Source organism: Rhinichthys klamathensis, unplaced genomic scaffold (genome assembly GCF_029890125.1).
Source record: "Rhinichthys klamathensis goyatoka isolate OS25496 unplaced genomic scaffold, OSU_Roscu_1.1 h1tg000299l_1, whole genome shotgun sequence".
In the NCBI taxonomy this organism is placed as follows: Eukaryota; Metazoa; Chordata; class Actinopteri; order Cypriniformes; family Leuciscidae; genus Rhinichthys; species Rhinichthys klamathensis.
This window is the reverse complement of record NW_026606818.1, coordinates 856,521-872,397: the sequence shown is the minus strand read 5'-3', so window position 1 is coordinate 872,397 and position 15,877 is coordinate 856,521. Positions and strand designations below refer to the sequence as shown.

General features: G+C 40.4%; 1 protein-coding gene across 1 annotated transcript in view; it reads left to right on the top strand.

The window, feature by feature from the left end:
- Nucleotides 1-15,877, top strand: part of lekr1 (leucine, glutamate and lysine rich 1) — a 121,345-nt gene that overhangs the window by 62,536 nt on the left and 42,932 nt on the right. Inside the window, exon 8 of the mRNA XM_056270234.1 lies at nt 11,687-11,752. Coding sequence (XP_056126209.1) covers nt 11,687-11,752 — 66 coding nt within the window. The remainder of the gene's footprint in view (nt 1-11,686; nt 11,753-15,877) is intronic.

The following is a 15,877-nucleotide window of genomic DNA, read 5'->3' as shown; positions in this document are numbered from 1 at the left end:
GCAGAAGGAGCGAAGACTTGCGAGCTCTGTGACCTGGCAGCTTGCGCTTCACACTATACACACACCTCCCTCGGGTTCATCACGTTACACACACTGACTCAACCTTGGCTCATACTCCTTTTATAATCTATCCCAACTTCTGTTTTTCTGGCTGCTTTTCCCCCTTTGTAAGCGAAGGAGCCTCGCGGTGTGTGTGTGTGTGTGTGTGTGTGTGTGTGTGGATGAGCTGTCAGAACGCTCTGTGGCAGGACAGTGTGTGTGATGTGACAGTGGGAGAGCTGGTGTCGCTGTCAGGGTCGCTCTGGCATTGACAGCTGTGTGTGTGTGTGTTTGTGTGTGTGTGTGCGTGTGTGTGTGGGAAGGGGCTCTTTACGTGCTGGTTCTTCCTGCCGTCTGCACTAATGTAGTTTGGAAGGTTGATACACAGATCTGATGCAGCCACAGCTTTCCATCTTTGAAAAATGAACACTAAAGTTCAAATGTTTTGGGTCAGTGTTTATTTTTTATATTTTTTTACTTTTATTCTGCATGGATGCATTAAATTGATCAGTAAAGACATAACAAAATATTTCTATTTTAAATAAATGCTGTTATTTTGAACTTTCTATTCATCAAATAATCCTTAAAAACAAAAATGAATCAGTTTCCACAAAAATATTAAGCAGAAGAACTGGTTTCAAGATTGATGATAATCAGAATTGTTTCTTGAGCACTAAATCATCATATTAGAATGATTTCTGAAGGCTCATGTGACACTGAAGACTGGAGTAATGATGGTGGTTCAGCTTTGATCACAGGAGTAAATTACAGTTTAACCCTTGTGTGTCCTTAAGGACATTTTTGTCTTTAATTTTTTTGACCATTTTGCTTTAGTTCACCCAAAAATGAAAATTCTGTCATTGTTTACTTCGCCTCAGGTCGTTTCAAACCCGTAAGACTTTCGTTCATCTTTGAAACACAAATGAAGATATTTTAATTAAATCTGAGAGCTTTTTGTTCCTTCATTGACAGCTACACAACGATCACTTTGACCCTTCAAAAAGCAATCATAAAACTAATCCATATTAGCATAACACGAGAATGAACCTCATTGGTTCTCGCATGTCAAGTGAACATGCTTGAGTTTCTGCAATTTTCTGTAAAAATGCATTTTTTAATCCCAGGGCCATTTAACTCTAAAATGATGCAGTCTTTGTTAATAGGCTTTCATTCTTTTGGCAAGGCTTCAAAATTAAAAAGTGTACTTTTTTTTATTTATTTTTATTTTTTACCAGATGGCTCCATTTTCTCAGGTTTGGCGTATAAAGCAAATACTCGCTTTATTCCTGTTTTCTGCTTCTGTTGTGTTATAGAGCCAATTGGGTAAATTATGCAGCTACAATTGTGTGGGTGTGTAGGTATGGATGTCAGAGTGTGGTGTGTGTGTGTGTGTTTGTGCAATGTTTGAGAGAGAGAAATTTAAACTGTATTGCAAACCAGTGAGGCTATGTTGGCATCTAAATTAAAAATTCGATCAAAAAATCTTACTGAAAGCTCTTTTTTTTTTTTTGATATCACAACGCTATCTCACGACCAATTCGTACGAATTCAAAGCTGGCTAATCCGTACGATTTGTCTAAACCCACGTGATGGGTAGGTTTAGGGGCGGGGTCGAATTCATACGAATTTGGTAACTCGTAAAATATGTACGAATTAGCAAAAATCGTACGAATTTGTACGAGTGAGGTTGTATGAATTCGCACAAATTAGACACCTCGTAAAATTCATACGAATTGCCGTGAGATCAGGCTGGATATCAACCTTAAGTTTGGATGCTGCAGTCTTCTGCAGAACATAAAAGGAGAATTATTTTTTCCATAAAATGGAAGTAATTAGGATCCATCGTTATTTTGGACAAATGGACAAAAACAGTTATACAGAAAGAAAGTTATACAGGTATGGAACGATGTGAGGGTGAGTAAATGATGACAGCATTTTCATTTCTGTTTAACCTAATTTAAGTTATTCAAGCAAACAAGCCAAGAATAACACCTGAATTATTCAACCTTCTTAGTAAAGACACTCCAATGGCTTTTTTTTTTTTCAAGAAAGAACTTTAGACCTCATGAATTAGATTGCGTTCGGCAAATGCTGGAACAGAATGACGTGTGTGTGTGTGCGGAAACTTGTGCCAAAGCTTTGATATCTCCATATCAGGGAAGAAAGAGCAGTGTTTGTGTGCAGCATGTGTTCCCATGACAACTATGCAACCTCTAACCCTATTTCACACATATCACACACACACACATCTGCCGAGCTGGTTTGTTTCCCTGGCTACGCTGATACATGTCAGAAATAGTTAGGGGCTATTTAAAATCCTCATGGAGTGACAGACCACCGATGTGATTAACCTGCGGGGAGAGGGAATGGAAAAGAGCAAGACTGAAAGCGATAAACAGGATGAAAACTTTTGTAAATGAGCTGGACCTCCACCCGGTGAGATATGAACAGTATAAGCTAAGAAATGTGAATATGCAAAACATTTCACTGGACCTTCGTAACTGATGAACTGAACTCCCAACTCCGTTACCTGGAGTTTAGATATCAGATCCGTTATATTCACAGTTTTTCAGCAGAAACACATGATACCTGGTCTTGCATGTCTCACAACGCTTCAGTGGTCTGAGTGTAGCGCCTCAGGGATGAAGCGTGTGTGTGTGTGTGTGTGTGGAACATTGTAACGCTTTCTAAGAAATAGACTCTCTCAGATTCCACCTGCATTTGTTACCCATTAATAAACCTCAAAGAGTGCTGTCCAGGCATTATTACAGGAGACAAAGGACGAGCATGATAGGGAGAGAACATGTTATTACACCATTATTCTATTCTTGTATACCTTTTGCCTATATTTTTTCATTTTGTATTTAATTATGTGGACTGGAATGAGCACTCTTGGCAATAAAAACTCATTCTGATTCAACTCAACTGAATAATTTAGGCCCTGTAGTTAATTATTCAAATTAAATGTATTGTAATGTACCAAGTTAGAAGGTTCCATTTATAATTTATAGCATTAGCTAATTTGAGTTTCTTTCATTTGTGAGCAAAATATAACTGAAATATACCCAAAATCATGAATCAGACTAAATCAGTAAATCTGTATCAATTCTCAGCCATTGTTTTGGGTGGTGCCTAGATGTGGCTAGACTCAAGGTTTCTGCTTTTGTTTTGCCTTTTTCCCAGTCCCTCAGGAAGATAATAGCACACCTCTTCTGAACAAGGTGCATCATTTGAGGGATAATTCATATCTTTATTGCTTTGTGCCACAGTTCAGTGCTTATGGTTAGGGGTTTCATCAAATACCTTAAGATTGAGTGTAATGAAGGCTCAGGGAAGATGGAGATGGGAACAAACTTTAATCATAAAATAAACAAACAACAAAACCAAAGTAAAGCGGCAGACCCTCACGGACGACTGCCGCACTAACATAAACACAACACAACTTAGGCCCTGTCCACACCAACAGGCATTTTCAAAACCGCAGCTTTTTCAATGTGGTTTGGCTGTTCGTCCACACGCAAACGCAGTATCCGGTCACTGAAACCGAACGTTTTTGAAAACTCCTGCCAGGTTGCAGATTTTCAGAAACTCTGGTTGCAGTGTTGTCGTGTAGACGGTGAATGCGGAGATTTTGGCTTGTGACGTCAGAGTGTGCGCTGTTATCTCCTTTGTTTGACGTCAGATTGTGAGCCGCTATCTCCTTTGTTTACATGAGGGGAGTCTGTGCAATGGTGGACGTAGTCAAAATATTGCTGCTAATAACTGTGCTAACAAGGCTTATAACATGTATACAGATACATGCACAGTTCTCCCGTTATATTGCGGAACAGAAGCGTCAGAGAGCAATACTACGCAGGTCACTGCTTATGACAACATGTTAGTCGACTAGAACCGGTAATAACCTTTTTTTCTGGCTTCTGATCGGCCAACATGGCTTTAAGGTTAGGATTATATCGACACCTGTTGGTTTGGCATGCTCTTGACAGCGCTTCATAGCGTGTTTTTGCGTTTTCATGTGGACAGAGATTTCTTTAAACCGTGCTTGTGTGGACACGATTTTGTTCTCATCCCTAGGCGTCATGAAACTAACGCCTTGGGAATCATTTTGACCATGCTTCAATATTCGACGCTTTAGGCACCCTTTAGCGTCAGTTACATGACGCGATCCTAGGGCGTCATCTTACTGACGCTTTACCTAAGCGTCAGTTAGATGACGCTATCTAATCCTAACCCTACCCCAGACCTAAACCTACCCGCGTCATCTAACTGACGCTAAAGGTAAAGCGTCAGTAAGATGACGCCCTAGGATCGCGCCTAAAGCGTCGAATATTGAAGCATGGTCAAAATTGTCATTTTAGTGACGCCTTGGGATGAGAATGCGTTGCGAAGGAGGAAAAACTCTGTTTATAAAAATACCCGTGTATGTGTGGACTAGGCCTTAAAGTCCAGGTCTGGTCCTCTCTCGTCTTGCACTATCGTCACTCCTCCTTTTATCCTTCTGGAGTTCCTCTGTGAGACTCGAGACCAGTGTGGGACGCAGATGACGCTCATTTGCAATTGACCTATGGCTAAGCCACGCCCCCAAACGCGATGAGCCAATCAGTGCGCACAGCTAACCCAATACACTCGGACATTCTCTGCTTCCACATCCATTAAAATGCATTGCAGTTAGTCAGTTTTCATTCGTTTTGATATGTTTCTTCTAGTCATTTTAAGTTTAAAATGGTCAAACGGTGTGCATGGGGTACATGCAACTCCGACACAGGTATCCCAAAAGACTGGGCGACGGTGTGTATTTTTTACCCTTTCCCAAACATCTCAACCGAGATAAGTCGTGTCTGCTCTGGATAAAGTTATGCGTTAGACCACAACACCAACTAAACGTGGATAAATTAAACAAGAATTAATCAAGGATATCTACATCTGTTCTAAGTCAACAACGTATTTGAACGTTATCTTTAACATCTCTAACGCAACGTTAGCTTCTAGCTGCGTTGTACATCATGTTAGCTTCATTAACGTATATAAACGTATGTAAATAACCGAGATGACCAATGTTATGCTGAATGATTCATGTAAATACTGCAGTGCATGAACAATGCTGATCCTCTATCTTGTTGTCTGAGATGGTGATGGCAACGAGATGTGGTTTATCACGTTTACACTGTGACCTGTACATTTTTGCCTGGAGCTGAAGCTTTTCATCGACCTTTTCTTAACAATAAAATTATTAATATAACCCTCCAATGCATAGTTAATGCCCTTTTGGTGACTTCGAGATGATGTATAATCTTTCTGTCTCCAATCCCGTGAAATGTCTCCTACTGTGACAGCGCCTGTCACCGAAAGTTGACTGTTTGTCCGAGTGAGTGGAGGGGACGTGGCTTAGCCATAGGTCCATTGCTCCGTTCCCACGGCTCTCGGCCCCGCCCGGCTTCCCACAATGAGCTAAAGTCGCTCAGATCATTTATTTCTATCAAATCTGATTCATTCTTTAGGAGAGGCAGACTTCCTCTCCTAAGCATGTGAGAGTTACAGATTGCGTTCTTGTTTTCAGGTCCACTTGACCTGACATCTGCCATGTTTTCATCCAAACGGAGACATCCATCTTTAACATGTTAATCCCATAATCACTTTCTCTTTTTCTCTCTCTCCCCTTTCCTCTCCCCCTCGCTCTTATCTCTAGTGTCACAGAGATCCAGGGGAAATAAAAGGTTATCTTAACCCGCTGTCAGATAGCAGTGTGTCACAGAGCTCAGAGAAACCTTCAGGCAACCATAATAAACAAAGAAAGAAAGGTCTTCACCAAACCTCCATACGACTCGACAATCATCCATCCCGCTCACGCTCGCTCGGCTCAGCTGGGAGACACCAAATCCCCAGTTTCTCCCCCGACTGCCGTTGAGGGAGCCAATGGAGTCGGATGGGGAGTGTTGGTGTGAGAGGGTGAAAAATATTTGTGAGTTGGGCTGATGGGGGGATTCAGAAGGCTTAACAGTTGACAGACGACACCCGTGGGGAATCTGCACCATGCCGACCTTGAGAAAGAATTGGTGAAACTAGAGAACGAGGGAATAAGACAGAGAGCGAGAGACTGATTGTTATTCAACTTAGCAATGCAGGGATTTCTCTGCTATGTTGTGCTTAACATCAGGCCCCAGGAGCATGAAAAGAAGAAAGAGCAGAGGAGAGTTTCCCGTTTATTAGCAGCCGGGCTCAGACATGCAAGGTCTGTGCTTGTGTCCTGATCGACAGGAAGGTCAGTCTGAGAGCCAGAGGGAGAATGTGTCCTGTGTGTGAAGTTATCTGGGTTGAGTGGTTCAGATTTTACCTTCACTGCTGGAACGAGGGATGCACTGATATTACAATACTAGCCAGTTCTGATAAGCCATGCAATCATTATTTTCATGTTATATCTGATAACCAGTAAAAAGCCAAGTTCTGTACTATCTTTCAAAAGATATTTTTTTTTTGTCACAGGAGAAAATTATATTTTAAAATATTTTAAATCTGCATTCCGTGACTTTTTTTGGGTTAAAAATTATCCGAAATATTTTTTTTAGCAAGTACATAACCAGCCAGTGTTCAAAACTCTCTGCTTGCCGTAGCTCGATTCAAAGCGGTAAGCCTGTAATAATGTTTTTAATTCCAGTGGTACTGGTGGATATCGAGGGAAATTCGAGCATGTCTTTGCGTCATTACGTCACATCTGTACACACACATCAGTACACACACATCTGTACACATAAAGAAGAGTAAAGAGTAAAGTTGTTAATTCCATGAATAACTGCAATTGCAGATTTCACCAGAGATGGCGACAAATAGGAAAAACTACGGACTGCAGCTTTAACAATATATTAGTTAAAATTATTTATTTGCATTTTTATAATATTTCACAGTATTACTGTTTTTACTGTATTTTTGATCAAAAACAAATGCAGCCTTGGTGAGCAGAAGATACTTCTTTCAAAAACATTTAAACTATTAAACTATTTAAAAATCATACAGACCCCAAACCTTTGAAGTTTTATTATTTCGTATATATATATAAATTAAAGCACAAAAAACTAAAATCAGTTATTTCTAATGCTACATTATAATGAACATTGAAAATTACATTTAAAAAAAAGAAATAGAATATTAAAAAAGAAAAAGAAATTAAAGATACACTGTAACTTTTGGCCCTCTAGCAGTTAAAAAACAAAACTGCATGCATTTTGTGAAAGATGTCAACCTTTCTCTCTCGAAGTGACAACTAACTTCTGACCTCCCACACCACACACACACACACACACACACACACACAGACACACACACTCTCAACCTCTGACCTACCACACCACACACACACACACACACACACACACACACACACACACACACACACACACACACACACACACACACACACACACACACACACACACACACACACACACACACACACACACACACACACACACACACACACACACACACACACACTCAACCTCTGACCTACCACACCACACCAGACACACACACACACACACACACACACACACACACACACACACACACACACACACACACACACACACACACACACACACACACACAACCTCTGACCTCCCACACCAGACACACGTCAAAGCAGCCGGAGCAACTTTTCTCTATTTACTGATATGACAAGATGCGCTAGCGATTGACATATGTACAGAATTTCCAGTTAGTTCTAGGGGGTATTATATTATATTATATTATATTATATTATATTATATTATATTATATTATATTATATTATATTATATTATATTATGTGGGTTTACATGTACATATGCAGCAAATGTTTAGATGTTGCATGACACAATTGCTTGACTAGCATGCAGAATTTGAGAACGTCATGGTGAATTAATGAGTCAAAGCAATGACAGAGTGATAGACACACATGTAAACACTGTCTGGCACGCATTAAACGAAAGCACGCTCATGCACACACAGGCATATAATAGCCCCCTGCTAGCATATTAAGTCTGGCTTAGCCAGACTTTGGACCACTTTGCAGATTATTGTGGCATGACATAAAGATGTGTTTCGTTATGGGTAAATCTGAATAATAAGGATTCATGTATTAACATTAATTAGTTTCAACATTTACTTTTTATGTTTACATTTGTTAGTGCACTTTGACCTAACATGATAAACAATGAACAATTGCATTTTATTATCTAGCACTGACAAAGATTAATAAATGCTGTAAGAAATATATTGCTCATTATTAGTTTGTTAGCTAATCCGATTAAAGGGATATTTCACCTCTGGAATGTGTATTTAAAATGGGTCATTTATGTAGAAGAAATGTGAAATTATGACAATATTGGTTGATTTTTGACGATTTTTGCGGCATCGGAGGATTTTTTCCAGACAAAAAATACATAAATCTCTCGTCTCAGGGGGATATGAGGGTGGAAAGCATGGTAATTCGAAAATACTACATGTTTTCTACTAATACAAAGCTTAATGCTTAATCCTGAAGTATCCCTTTAATGTTAAAGGGGTCATGACATGGATTTTTAAAAAAAGATTCTAATAGGTTCCTTGAGGTTCACTTATAATGTTAATAACATTTTCTGCACAAAAACTATTATTCTGACCCTCAGTCTGAAATTATCTGTTTGAAGGTGCTGCTTCTTTAAGGCTTGTCAGTAAACGGCCACTGTTCTGATTGGCTACCCAGACAGCAACATATGCCTCGTTTCCACTGAGTGGTACGGTACGGTTCAGTACGGTGCGGTTCGGGTCGGGTCGCTAAACCATGATCGGGGCTCGCGTTTCCACTGCCAACAGTACCCTACTTGATAGGCGTGGTGTATGCCGGAAAGTAGTGATAACGTCACTTGATAGGCGTGGTGTTTGCCGGAGAGAAGCGATCGACGTCATTTTCGCGCGAACAAAAACGACATAGTAAACAACAATGGATGACAGACAGCAGATCTTGTTCTTGCTTCTCGGGATGTTTGTCACAAGAAACAAGCGCTGGCATTAGGCGTTTCTCAATACCAAGTAGCCACGCAAAGTCCGACTCAGGAGAATGATCCCGAGGACGCGAGTCCAGTAATTCTGCTGATGGAACAGCGCGTTCTTGAAAGCACCACTCAGCTCGCTCTGCTACTCCGGTTATGTACATTTTAGGCAACAATAAAACGAAATATGTTATAAAACACCACTCTGCTTCTTTTCGATTTAATTTAAATACATTTTAAACATTATAAGTACATTACAAATGTGGTTCAGGCAACGCATAGCCTATATTGATTATATTCACTGCATGTAACGTTATATTTATAACAAAACTAAATATAAAACACAATCCTGCCTCTTTTCGTTTCAATTTAAAAATATTAAACATATTCCAGGCAATGTATTGCGTATTGCATTGGTACAAATGTTGCAATAAACAACATTACAGATGATCTTGAAATAAAATAAAATAAATGACAAAACTATCTATTTTTGTTGAATTTCAGTTTTATCAATAATAGCCATTATAAAAGTATAAGTAAAAGGTACAAAAATATATACAGTAAAGCTTTAATAACAAAGCAAACAATTCAGTCAAATATAAAAATTCAGCGCTCAAATATATGAAACTTCACTTAGCCTTCTGCCAAAACTATTGGCCAGGGAACGAATTATAAATTCACGAGACCAAAGATCGCCTGTTAGGTCTGTACAAGGCGAATTATATCTCATGTTTAACCACTACAGAGACGTCAGAGTCAGCGGCAAACATCAGAGCGGCTAGCCGGGGAAAGGCTGCTCCAGGCGGGGTGCACGAGCGCCGAGCGCCCGGTGATTGCTTGGAATGGATCTTCAAATTATCATAAATCTATAAATAAACCACAGATTTGAGCTTTAAAAAACTACTTTCTCGCCTGAAAAACTCTTAAAACTACATTTCGTGACACAATAACAGTAGTATTATATTTTAACTGTATGCTTCTAATGCCCTTGTAGCACGCGCAAGTGACGATACTCTGTCAACCAATCACCGTTCTGCAGTGAGTCTAGCTCCACCTTTTAGTACCGTACCACTGTGCTAGGTACCCCAACGGAAGGGTACCCAAAAAGTGGTACGGTACGGTTCGGCTTTTTGGTACCATTCACAACTTTTGACAGTGGAAATGCAAATAATTGCGTACCGAACCGAACTGTACCGTTCCGTGCCGCTCAGTGGAAACGAGGCATTAGTGTTGGCCCAGATCCGGCCCATATCTGGTACCTGTTGAATCTACATGTACCAGACGTGGCCCGGATCTGGGCCGGAACTATGTTGCTGTCTGGGTAACGTCAATGCATAGGAAACCGTATCAACGCCCACTCACTATTGCACATAAGCAAGTGTTTTGAGAAGATTATCCATATAAAATGGCCTATCTTTTTTCTTTGGCTTTTAATTGGTCTGTTCTGTGTTGTACATGGTGTTAAAGGATGATGGTATTTTCTATAATGTACAGCACCTTGGTCAACAATTGTTGTTTCTAATGGTGCTATATAAAATAAAGTTGAGTTTAGTTACAGACAAAGCAAAACAAACGTTCATTCACTCTTCCATTTGTCCTGTTATCGATGTCAGAACTGTCAGAAACTGAACTCGTATCTGTATACTGAATCGGTGTAGACAGCATCAGTGATTATAATGGGTTCTTTTAGCTTTTGACGTGACGCTCACATCCAGTGTAGGCAAATGACACCCGTTAAACGACTGAACGCCAGTGGGCGGGGCCTGTGGTGTGATGTATAACTATTAATTGAGAAGGAAGTCATGCAAATGTATTTGCCGTCACAGATCCGGCAATATCTAAACGAGGCGTTTTTGGAACTTGACTAAACAAATGCCTTGGACATTTTAAGCTATAAAACTGGCAAGATGTTTTAATGGTACAAAGATCTCTTGTCAAAAGATCAAGGCAAATTTGATTTCTCATGTCAAAGACCTTATTATAAAGTGTTAATATGATAAGTAAGTGAATCTGAAGAATAATGGTAGTGCATAAAATACCCGAGAAATGAGCAGGAATGTGTAACTTTCAAATATTTGAATATCTTTCAAATAATTGAATCCACAAACTTTGCCAAATCCATTAATTATTTTTTCCCTCAGCAGAACTCATCATACTGTAACATAATTTCACTTGGCGCCACTATTGCTTTCATTCTGTGTTTGATTAGACTCCCACATCCACACTTGTCACTTCTGTGCTCGCTAACCGAGTTTCATGTTATTATTCAAACTACAGAGCGATGTTTAAAAAAAAACGTAACGCTGTATGTCAGATTGTGTTTCCATCTCTTTTCCACCTGCTTTCTTTTTTTCACCTTCTCCGTCTCTCTCAGTGAGATTTCAACACCCATTATACCCTGGATGGTACCTGCTAACATCACACGTGGACGTGCCCTGGGCTAACCTCGTTTACACGCCATTGTTTAGCGGCTCACGCTGAGATGCTGGTGTTAGAAGCGCATGCCAGAGGGACATGCTTGGGTGACTTTTTTGGGGAAGGGGGATTTTTTCAGTATCTTTTGCGCTCACAGGCAATAGAGGAAAGAGAGAACAGATGTTAGCGGCCGCTGCTTTAAATGAAAACACATCTCTGTTGTCTTTCAGGATAAAGTCCGTGGAGAAGGAGGATCTACAAGCGTTGTGGAGGGAACAGACCGCCACCATAGAGAGGTACAACCGTAAGAATGAAAAATCACACAGTTTTGCTTCGATTTGCGAAGACATCAAAGTCTGAAACCAAAAGCAGAGATTTCAATATGAACTAAATGTATGTTATATATAGCATATATACTACTCCACCAAGACCAAATACATTAACATTGTCAAATCCATTACCATCCTAAACTCAGAGAGTTATCATGATAGAAATAACTTTTTAGAAATGAATTGTAACTTTAAAATAACGGGTAACTATAAATTACCCGTAACAGATCTATACAGGTGGAGCTGGGGAAGGTGGAGGGTTTCAGAGAAAACTGCTACAGCAAACACTGACCAGCTATTCAAATGTTGAGCAGCAAGCTCATTGGCTCAGATGCAAAAGGAACCAATCAGCGTGTAGTTAACGATGTAATTGTCAGCTGGTTGCGTTAAAGGGTTAGTTCACCCAAAAATGAAAATTGTCATTAATGACTCTCCCTCGTGTCGTCCCAAGCCCGTAAGACCTCCGTTCATCTTCAGAACACAGTTTAAGATATTTTAGATTTAGTCCGAGAGCTTTCTGTCCCTCCATTGTAAATGTATGTACGGTATACTGTCCTTGTCCAGAAAGGAAATAAAGACATCATCAAAGTAGTCCATGTGACATCAGTGGGTTAGTTAGAATGTTTTGAAGCATCGAAAATACATTTTGGTCCAAAAATAACAAAAACTACGACTTTATTCAGCATTGTATTGTCTTCCGGTTCTGTTGTGGATCGCTTCGTTTACAGTCTGAGGGAGACGCACGCTGGAAACAAAACAATCTTCACAAACATGTCTAAGGATTTCCACACAGAGGAAGACTTGCATTTTTTTGCCCAGCCATATTTATTTGAACCCGAATACACACACACACCAGACACACGTCAGCAGCGTCTTACATCAGCAGCGGCACTGAACGCGGATCTACAACAGAACCGGAATACATACACACACACACCAGACACACGTCAGCAGCATCTTACGTCAGCGGCGGCACTGAACGCGGATCCACAACAGAACCGGAATACACACACACACACACCAGACACACGTCAGCAGCATCTTACGTCAGCAGCGGCACTGAACGCGGATCCACAACAGAACCAGAACACACACACACACACACACACACCAGACACACGTCAGCAGCGTCTTACGTCAGCGGCGGCACTGAACGCGGATCCACAACAGAACCAGAATACACACACACACACACACACACACCAGACACACGTCAGCAGCGGCACTGAACGCGGATCCACAACAGAACCAAAATACACACACACACACACACACCAGAGACACGTCAGCAGCGTCTTACGTCAGCAGCGGCACTGAACGCGGATCCACAACAGAACCAGAAGACAATACAATGCTGAATAAAGTTGTAGTTTTTGTTATTTTTGGACCAAAATGTATTTTCGATGCTTCAACACACTCTAACTAACCCACTGATGTCACATGGACTACTTTGATGATGTCTTTATTTCCTTTCTGGACAAGGACAGTATACCGTACATACATTTACAATGGAGGGACAGAAAGCTCTCGGACTAAATCTAAAATATCTTAAACTGTGTTCCGGAGATGAACGGAGGTCTTACGGGCTTGGGACGACACAGGGGTGAGTCATTTTTGTGAAAATTTTCATTTTTGGGTGAACTTCCCCTTTAAGGACCCATTAGCCTGCTGCATCTACAGTTTCATGACGGAACTTTGTATTTAAACTATGGTAGTTGTCATCCACATTTTATATGTTGACAACTGATTCAATTTCTATTTTTGGTAAGGATTTTTATGTCAAACATCATAGAAATTAAAATTTGTCAAAACAATGACAAAATATTTGTCAAAACCTTGACAAATAATATTTTTCTCTTAGAAGAGAAAAACAGTAGTTTCTCAGATACACACAAATACTGAACTCACTCACCAGGAAGTTAGAAATAGAAGAATGTCAGACATTTTTGGTCACATTTTGTCTATTTTGATTGATGTCATGGTCCAGTAAACTGTGCACAACCATGAACCATTGTGTATTTGTTTGACTAGGGTGTGATTATGTGTGTGTCCATGTAAAAGTGTGGTGAGTGTGTGTGTTTATGTGTGGCAGAGACAGAGTTTGTTAGTGTCTGTCAGTCATCTGCAAGCGTCTCGGTGGATTGATGCACATTCCTGCCTGTGGTTTGAAGTGCTGTGTGCTGTTTGTCACGATCGCTCACCAGTCTGTGATGGAGAGAGGACGACACGCAGATAAAGGAAAGCTGAAAAGACCTGAAAGCTTTTCACAGAGAGACCTTTGACATTAAAATACACTGGCAAATACCACAAAACCCATTACAGACATTAATCGTAATACAACACTTCATCATTTGGACTGTTTCGACAGCATGGATAGAAGACAAGTTAAATCTCATTTGATAATTTTTCTTGTGCCTAGTACTCCAAAAGGAGGATAAAGGACAGAAGATGAGAGAAAGCGAACCTGATGAAAGAGGGCCTGATGCCTTTGAGCTTAGCATGTGCGTGATGATCTGTGTTTCGAGGTCGTACACCCTCCTCCTCCTCCTCCTCTCCATGTATCACAGCTCGGTTTCAGACCGAGTGATATTATATAGATATTAAATTCTGTAATGTGTCAGCAGGCTTAAGCTGCGTGTGAAGCTCTGTGATGGAAGATAGAAGCACTTCCCACTCACAGGGCTTCGGGTTTCAAAGTTTCCCGCACCTCACACACACATACACGCATACACACTCTTCACATCTCGGTTTTCAAAGGTCCTTTAATTTTCACCATCCCAGTGGAGCCACGATATCTGCAAAGTAGACTCATATTTCACAGGCGCTAATGATTTATTCCGATGACAGATATCAGACTGGATCTATTTTAAATCCGACTTCTGTCATCTTTAACCACGGTTCTCACTCTTCTGTACTCAAAAAGTATGAAAGCTTGAGTCCGTAACGCCCACAGAGAAGCCCATGTGCTCCCCACATTGCTTTCATTTCGTATTTAGCTTTATAGTGAACATATGTTCAGCTTCAGCATTTTCTTAATTGTTTAGGCATTCCAAAGAAGCCAGTGTGTACTTTGAGAAAATGTTTAATCCACGAGATTCAGGCATACAAAAAATCCACAGATGTGAGCGTTCCTGTGGGATGGCGCTTATCTTTTAGGGACACCAGTTTAGATCTAAGGCCAAACCACTTCCCATCCCATTTTTTGGCTGCCTGGTTGGCCAGAAGAGATCAGTCTTATGGAGGAAACTGTCTGATCTTTAAGTGATTACTGTTGCTCATGGGAAGTGTGTCATTATCACACCTTTCCCCAAAGTGTCTTCCTCAATCAGCGGGAGAGGAGGCTGGAGGCCAACAGATAAGATCGGCTGTGTTTGGGAATTTCCTAGTTTTGTCCTGCAGGGAAAAGATATACAAAGAGAGATAAAGGGAGAGAAATAGAAATGCGATGGTTTCTCCAGCCAGTCCTTCCTTCCTAGGACCGCATTTCTTGGACACTAGTTGTTTAGTGACGGCGCCACCTACCAAATTGGATGTCTGAAAAAAGTGCAGCCAAAGCAGTATTTTTTTTATCAAATACTAACAACTTAAAGGGGCAGATTTGCTAAATTTACAAATTAACGTAAGAGTGCAATTCCAAAAAAGCGCAGATGGAAAGTTCTGTGAAATTAAAGAACAGAGACGCAGCCGGATCATTTCCATAATGACCAACATAATCTACCAAGAACAGCACAAATTAGCGTCTGGTTTAAGACCTGCTTTTTTGGAGCGTTAAATAATGCCACAAACACCAGTAAATTGACGAGCGCAAACCTTAGTAAATCACCTTGCGTGATTCATTTAAATACTTTCCTTCTATAAATGTTGCGCCTAAAAGGGAAACTCCTACAAATGCGTATGCAATAAGGTCAGTCGCAAAATTAACTGTCCATGCCTTTTCAGCGCTAATTTTACACGGCGTGTCTTTAGTAAATCCTGACAGTAGCTTTTTTAACGCCAAAAAAAGTGTTTGCTATGGCTCAAGCTGTTACTAAACCTGGCCCATAGTGTTGTGAACCTACAGTTTTTCTTGCAATTCAACTTGATTGCTAAGAG